Source organism: Amia ocellicauda, chromosome 3 (genome assembly GCF_036373705.1).
Source record: "Amia ocellicauda isolate fAmiCal2 chromosome 3, fAmiCal2.hap1, whole genome shotgun sequence".
NCBI classification, from domain to species: domain Eukaryota; kingdom Metazoa; phylum Chordata; class Actinopteri; order Amiiformes; family Amiidae; genus Amia; species Amia ocellicauda.
The window spans coordinates 43,007,622-43,015,706 of NC_089852.1; the positions used below are offsets into that span (position 1 = coordinate 43,007,622).

Consider the following 8,085-nt stretch of genomic DNA (forward strand, 5'->3'; position numbering starts at 1 on the left):
CACAAGTCATATTACAGCTATTGACAACTAATGTGATTATTATAGAATTGTGTAACAGTATGGCTTTGTTCTTTCCCCTCATATCAATGCCCAATGTAGCTTTAACTGAAGCCATTAATGGGAATACAGCGAAGGGGTTTCAGTCAAGCGCTGTAAAGTCAACCTAATGAGTGAAGACCACCTGGGATCTGTAAACACACAAAACCAGCCCATTTTATGATTGTTTGTACCCACTTAATGAATCAAGGTCAAACCATGGATCTTGTTAAACTTGCAAGTCAAAAACCACCCTAAGCCCTGCTTTTAAAAACTGCTGAGTGCAAGACTTTACAGGATTCGTTTAAGCCATTTCCCAGCAAAGGCTAATCTCAAAACGAAACAAATGTTTTCAGGCGATAAAGTTCCTGAAAGGGAGAATGATCCAGACAGCAGAAAGAGACAAGCCCACACTGTACCAGACATTTTATATTCTGCTGGATATTTCAATATAATCTGAAATTTGAAGCTCACACAACTTTACAAAGACGTATCCTAAAAAATAGGGACAAATTGAGGCGGGTTATAATGTATGTACATTTGTTATTTATGTCCAGTTATGAAAACTCCTGAGAGGTTTCGGTTTTGGTTCTTTACTATGAGGAGCATCCCTAATGCTTAAACATACATTGGTGGGATCTATCTGTTGATGAAACTCCACTAGGAATATCTCTTCAATTTCTCTATAACTGATTAGCTCTTCTCGGGTTTCGAATTAATTAATAATGAACCGCACTCTTGAAGGCTGACATATATGTATATAAATTATTCTATGCATATATAGACAAATGTATTCAGATGGAGTGATTCAATTAAAAACAGCGACCATTCATCAACTTGACTGGCTTAACAAAGCAAATTAAAAATACATTTATTTAAATATTAATTTCCCATTTGAACCAATTACACCGATGGCCAAGGTCAGACATAGGATAACTTCTGAAAACGCATCTTCAATTAATTCTATATGCTATTAATTCTATAGGGGCTGGCAAATAAAAGACAGATACAATCAACGACAACACTGGCGTATAGATGGCATGTTTTCCCCTGTAATGGCTGTGTTTAATGTGCACTATGAAGTGAACTTGTATAGCTGTGTATACTGCTTCAGAATGGGGTAGATATGAAGCAATAAATCAGGCTCGGATAACTGCATCTAACAAGTGTCACAACCAATTCATACATTAGTCCAATGTTTATTACACAGTGGATTATATCCTCTTGTCTTTGGCCTTCTTTTGAAAACAAGGAGAGGGTTTTGCACAAAGCCAGAGACTGTGCACTGGAACTCAGACAGGCCGCCGTATGCATTTTAGTTTCCATCATGCTTTGTTTCTGCCAACTATTCTTTTTCAAAAGCTTCTGTGGATTTGCAATGTCTGTATCAGTCAGGGATTCCCAGACCAGTCCTGGAGCACCCCCTGTCCTGCTGGTTTTTGTTCCAACTTAGATCTTAATTGCTTAATTGAATCCTTAATTGAACTACACTGTAATATAAGGCTCAATTATGTAATTAAGAGCTGGGTTGGAATACAAACCAGCAGGGCAAGGGGGTCTCCAGGACTGGTTTGGGAAACCCTGGTGTAAGTACTGACCTGTACAGATGAAAACCCAATGGACTATAGGTTGTCTGAGCTGAAGAATCAAGCAGTGCAGTTAAACCATTTTGAATGAGTGCCAAGTTCAACTAGACATTTCTTCAGCTCCAAGTGGAAACATTTTACCTTCAATGTCTGGTGTAAATGTCACTCCTTCTCTTCTGCTACCCCTTTTTTTTCCTCTATCTCTTTGCAGGAGGTGACCTAATGCATCTCCCCCCCTATCTCCGAATGGACTTTCTACTAAACCGGGGCATTCCCGCCACCAGCAGAGACCTGGGACTCGGACAGGCCTGTCTGGAACCGCAGAAGAGCCGCACATTGAAGCGCCCTGCCATCCTGGAGCCCACGCCCATGGAGGTGCCCACCAGCAGGGAGGTCCAGCAGTGGCAGCCCGGGACAGCGTCCACACTCCCCCAGCGAGAGGGGGCGGACCTCGGACAGGCCGCCAAAATGAGCAGCTCACAAGAATCGCTGCTGGACTCACGAGGACACCTGAAACAAAGCAGCAACCCGTACGCAAAATCCTACACCTTGGTATAACAAAGAGCATGGACTGGACTACTGAAGAGTTCTATTGAAAACAGACACACACCGACAACAAACAACACAAACAAACAAAAAGAAAAAACACACAAAAAACAGTCCGACAAACAAAGAAACAAAGAAACAAAGCGGTTGTACATAATATTTCGAAATTCCAAAAGGAGACTGACAAATGGGTACTTTTCTTTTTTTTTTCTTCCTTCTTTCTTTCTGTCTTTCTTCCTTTCTTTTTTTTTTTACTTGAGTATTCATTCATTTTAAATTACAACAGATGAAGATTGCCAAAATAATTTATTTAAAATGAGAGATAAAGAATATTGATATAATTATGATTATTATAATATGGAAAAAGAAAATCCAAAAAACAGATGAAGAGGAATCTTTTGAGCACTCTACAGAACATTGTTGCTTTATTTTTTGTCTGAGTGTGAGATAACTGCGGATCGGATGCCTGTCAGATTTTTCTATACAAAATAAAACTGAAAGAATAATAATAATAATAATAATAATAATAATAATAATAATAATAATAATAATAATAATTGAAAGATGCTGGAGAGAAAACAAGAAACAAAAGAGTGAGAAACAAAAATTGTCCAACTGTTCAATCTTCACAGATTGTTATGTTTTTAAAAACAAATCCTATGAATGCATGGGGACTGAATTGAAAAAAAAAAATCTGGAAAAAAAAGCTGGAAATCTGACTGAGAATTTTGTCACACAGTGAAACAGAATACAATGTGAAGAGTTATTATTATATATAAAAAAAAGAAATCACTTTTATTTGTGGATATTACAGGGAAATTGATTTGGTTAATAAAGTCTTTAGTCATGTTTGCACACATCTTTTTTTAATTAGGAAACTGAGCCTCTGTTTATTTAATTTAATTTATTTATTTAAACTTTTTAAAATGTTAATTAAAGCAATGCCATCCCTGGTGGGCAGACGGGTCAATGAATGCAGTCTGTTCTCAATGGGCTGAGGAAGGTGTAAATGTATGGAGGTGTAAACGAGTCGGTGCTGCCCCTGAACTCAGTGTTTGTTAGTGAAAGGTGTAATATATTCCCATGAAGAGCGGTGCCTTGCTTCTACAATGGCAAAACTGTGTGACAAACGTTGTTGAAAGCCCTGACCTACAAAGAAATTGAAATTCCCAATGGTTCTTATTCAGATAGCAAGACAAACCTTAATTTTAGCTTCATCAGATCTTCCAGTGCATGGTTTATTGCTCTGAAGCCTGAAGCATCATGGGAAGTCTATGGCATGGAGGTTTCAGAATGGCGTCAACCTCCTTAAGGTTCCGGAACTGAATACCAGGTGAAAATATATCATCTCTTCATTACAGCCTCTATATTACTATATGTTACCTTGCTCAACACAGGGCTAAAACCTGCCTATTGCTGTCATTTCTGACAATTATTCACTAGCACTATATAAACAATACGTGTTCTCTTATTTTTAATTAATTCACTTTTGTTGATGCTAATGTTTTTGTCCATTGTCTTTAGTCCACTAAAGTGATACACTCAGCATATGATCTGTTAGATCGCCGTGCTTGTCAGCTGTGGACCGGGGCTGATGATCTACAGAGTGTTCCGCAATAATTATGAATTATTTAGATGGGGGCATTTTAAATAAATTAATTTTCTTCATGTCATTGTTTTCAAAGACTGCTGGAAAGTCCTAGGTAGTTTTTTCAACTAGGAGTGCAGTGTCTGTGCACATTACCAAAAAACTCATTGGAGATGATTCGCTTTCAATAAAAATCAGGTTCTCTGCATGCAAAGAAGCCGATGACAACAACACTAATAGCCAGCAGATGGCGCTGTGTAGTAAGTTAAAATATTAAGTCTTAGGAAGTTAATCTAAAAACATAAAGACGTACAGAAAGTACAGTAAAGATGAGTTTACATGCAGTTGGGTTTAATTTGAAGGTTTTATAAATATCATAAAAATACCTGATAGTTAAATCATGCCTGTGCACCATGTGTAGGAGGGGTTCAGGAGTCAGGGGTGGTGGGGGGAACCATAAACACACACACACAATATTAGGAGGTTGCAGGACTGGGCGGAGTAGAAGGTAAGAGATCTGGGTTGCGGTGTGTCTCCCACTGTCTTTGTGCCGAGCACAGGTGGCACAGTGTGATGGAGGACAGGACGAACAGAGACAGAATCGGGTAGAGTGAGGAGGAGCCCCGTTTGAGTTGTCATATGGATACATAAGTTCATTTGAATTGCTTGAATGCTGTGTATCAGTTTAAGGTGTGATATGTCTCTTTCTGTGTTCTTACATCTCCTTTGAGACATTTTTATTTCATGGTGGAAGATCCAGACCTTTAGTGGGCTTTCCAATTTCAAGAAGGGAAAGCGTCCAGTATTCCTCTGAACCAATGACAGACAAAAACCTGTACATACTCACTGAAACTGACCTGGCCCAGTACACTTGCATTTTAACTGCCTGATTGAAGGAAGGAGAATTTGTGTCAGACGTAATGATAACATTGATGTTGTTGTCACTAAGATTTCTACAGTGGGACGTGCTTCAGAAAAATGTGAAACACGCTTCTGTTGTTTTTATTGTTCTTTCTTTACATGTCTTTTTCCTTCACACTCCTTCCTAAATCTGCACCCATTGATGTTGTTGTCACTAAGATTTCTACAGTGGGACGTGCTTCAGAAAAATGTGAAACACGCTTCTGTTGTTTTTATTGTTCTTTCTTTACATGTCTTTTTCCTTCACACTCCTTCCTAAATCTGCACCCATCCGATGTGCGCCATCAAGTCCGCCTCCATCTTTGCCCAAGGATTGTGAATTTTCCCTAAATGGGTTGATAAATACTTTGATAAGATGGGTCTTCCTTGCATACTTCTGTGTTGGAATGTTCTTTGCATATTGACTGAAGTGCAATTACACCCCAAAAGCTGAACTTTTAAAATGAAACATCCGCTGAGAAGCTGAGAAACCTGAGTTACAGGAAGACCGGCTTCCAGACAGAAACTGGGGCAGGAAGGCTGGGCTGCTTCATCTGTTCTAGAAGACAAGGTTGTGTTTTTGCAGCTCGACTCGGCACGGGTGCCCTGCTGGGTGGGAATAGATTGCGTACGCTCATGCTGTTCGCAGCAGAGATGTGAAAAGCCTCCAATCTAATGAAATAATGCAGCGACACTAACTTTGCTGTATCGCTGTGCTAGGCTCATTCTGGGGGAAATTGAAGTTAAAAATGGCTTTCTGTATGTGACTATGAAAAAACAATAATGAGTCTATAATGATTGTGTCATATAGAATGGTATGGTCCTAAAAGGGAGAAGCTCTTCCCATTTTGCTTGTTTCCATCCTGAAAATACAGATGATATATTGGTGTGTAAAAGGCACTAATGTACTTTCTTGCAGCATATCAATATCTACAGCAGGGGTTAGCAAGCAATATTAAAGCTAAACCATCAATTGGACATCATGTTACATATACAATATAAACATTTTGTTCTGGTGTTCAAATGAACGAAAGCAGTTTCCCACTTTTAGAAGCAGAAGATGTTTATATTGTAAATGTAGCATGGTGTCTACTGAGCATGCTCACCCCTCCCAGCCCCGCCCTCCACATCACAAACTTCAAAACAAACCACACCTACTGTACTATTTATGGAAGGAATATTTATCTCTTTAATATTGAATTAATCCCATGTGTGTATTTTCCACAATTCTGTGCTACACCAGAAATTAAGACAATTTGACAATGGTAACTTTTAATTAGGGGCATGTAAACTAGTAATGTAATACAACAGAGTATAGAGTAGGGTCTTTTTCCTGTCAAAACTGTCTAGCTGTATCACAATTCAGGATAATTAACACTCTGAAGGTGTTAGACTAATTAATTCCCATTTCTATATGAACTGAAGAGTATGAAAAAGAATCAAAATCTGAAAATGTGACCAAGCTATGGATACAGCTCAAGGTAGGAATTAACTAATGGTAACATTTTGCTAAGTCTTGCATTTTAATGAAGGTTAATGTTAAAAATAGGGTTACGTTTTGGTCCTGGCTAGATATATGATTAGAGTTCCCGGTGAACCCAGTGTAACAAGCTTGCTATGCTGACTTACCCCTTCTGTGAAATCAGTAGAGTGTAAAAACCCACATTGGGAAACTGGTCTTTTAGCATATTGGTTTTATCCTCTACTGGGCGGAGCTTTGTTTGGGCCTAGCTTGACATTTTGGTGTTGGCTAGGATTGGGCTTCCGGCTCTTGTATTGTCTGAAAATGGGGCAGGTCACCTACTTATGTAACACAATTGTGTGTAATGGATGAGGCCTGTTCTTTCCACACTGTAATGGAGCTTTATAGTTCAGCATAAAGAATCTAAATATTATATAGATTGTAGGCTAATGAATTCCTATTTTGGTATCAATTGAAGGTTTTGAGTTTTATTTGAAAATATTGAAAAATTTGAAAATCGTAAATTCGACAATGAGACCAAGCTAAGATTGTTAACTCTGGGGTACAAGGCTGATGGTTGAGCTTGAATTGTATATTTTGTGACGTCTCTTCTATCGGAAATGCAATGCAGTATCATAGTTTTCTATGTATAGTATGCAGGTGTTGTAATATTGTTATTACAGAACTAATTCAACCACCAGAATGACTTTAGAATCTAATGTACAATAGAAGTACAGTTTCAATTTGTTAACATCAGAACGGAGGTCATTTCAGAATTCGGGGACATACCTCGAATGAAGAAACCTGTGCCCAAACCACACTTCACGGTGTGTGATTTAAATACCCCTGAGCAAATCAGTGCTTAAACATTTTGACCTCCTTCTTTTAATACACCCAGATATGAATCATTTTGCTAGCACTGCTCAACTTTCTCACTTCCTCAGCCGCCTCTGTTGCACTAGTGTTCGATTAATTCTTCAGCGTTCAGCGTGTCACAGTCCAGGAGCCGCAAGCACACTGGATGCTGAGCTTGGAAATTGCTTTTATGGTCCTATATCACTGATGTGGGCAACTGGGTTGGGTTGCACAGTAAATGTATTACTCGATGTGACATAACTATATTCACTATCCATCTGATGTACACAGCAAATTAAGCGTGGCTTGGGAGATTTAAACGCTGCCTTCTCGCCGCTGTTATTAACTGTTATCATAAATAACACCCAGACAGGACTGATTCTGTCAAGAAATATGTGACCACAGGGTGCAAGACATTGATTGCATCCAGAGAGGCATGGGCATAGGGAATGAGGCTTCTTTAATTGCTCTTAATTAGTCTTTATTAATTAATATCACAGCCTACAAGAAGCTAAAGCAAGGTAGGCTCCTGGGATTCGATAATTGATGCCTCTTCGCATGTGAAAATGAGCCAAGGTGAGCATCTCGTCATCAAAAACATCAAGTTTTATACTAATTTGACCTGCTGTTTGAGAGATGGTTCTCTTCCAAATCTACTGAGTAGCACAATAGAGACATATCGATGTTACTGTTCCATGTAATTGTAATACATATTTGATTGTTAGGTTAGTTCAAAGAAACATGAAACAAGAACGGGGAAGAGGGTACCTCCATACAGTTAATGATATCCAGTTTCGATGAGTGTTCATAAAAAAAGAGATTTTTAAGTGGGCGATTCCACTCTACCTGTGGAGTTCAAAGAGAGGTCTTTAGGATGCCTGCTGGGATACCTTGAGACAAGGATATCTGGTCACTTTTGGACATGATGTCACATGACCAATTCCATCTTCCCTCCATACATCCTTATCTTATTTATGTAATTAACATGACGTCCCTTCAAATTGCTAAATATATTGTGTACTGTGATTATCCTGTCAGATGTCCCTTATCAGTACCATGCACAGATTTTTTGAGGGGCAGGGGCTCAATCCAAAAAAAGGGCACCCTGTGTT

General features: G+C 38.8%; 1 protein-coding gene across 2 annotated transcripts in view; it reads left to right on the plus strand.

The window, feature by feature from the left end:
• Positions 1–3,019, plus strand: part of dscamb (Down syndrome cell adhesion molecule b) — a 165,439-nt gene extending 162,420 nt beyond the window's left edge. For both annotated transcript variants that reach the window (XM_066699593.1, XM_066699591.1), the window contains one exon: positions 1,834–3,019. In XM_066699593.1, the coding sequence (XP_066555690.1) occupies positions 1,834–2,180 (347 nt within the window). In that variant the 3' untranslated portion in view covers positions 2,181–3,019. The remainder of the gene's footprint in view (positions 1–1,833) is intronic.
• Positions 3,020–8,085: the final 5,066 nt, after the last annotated feature.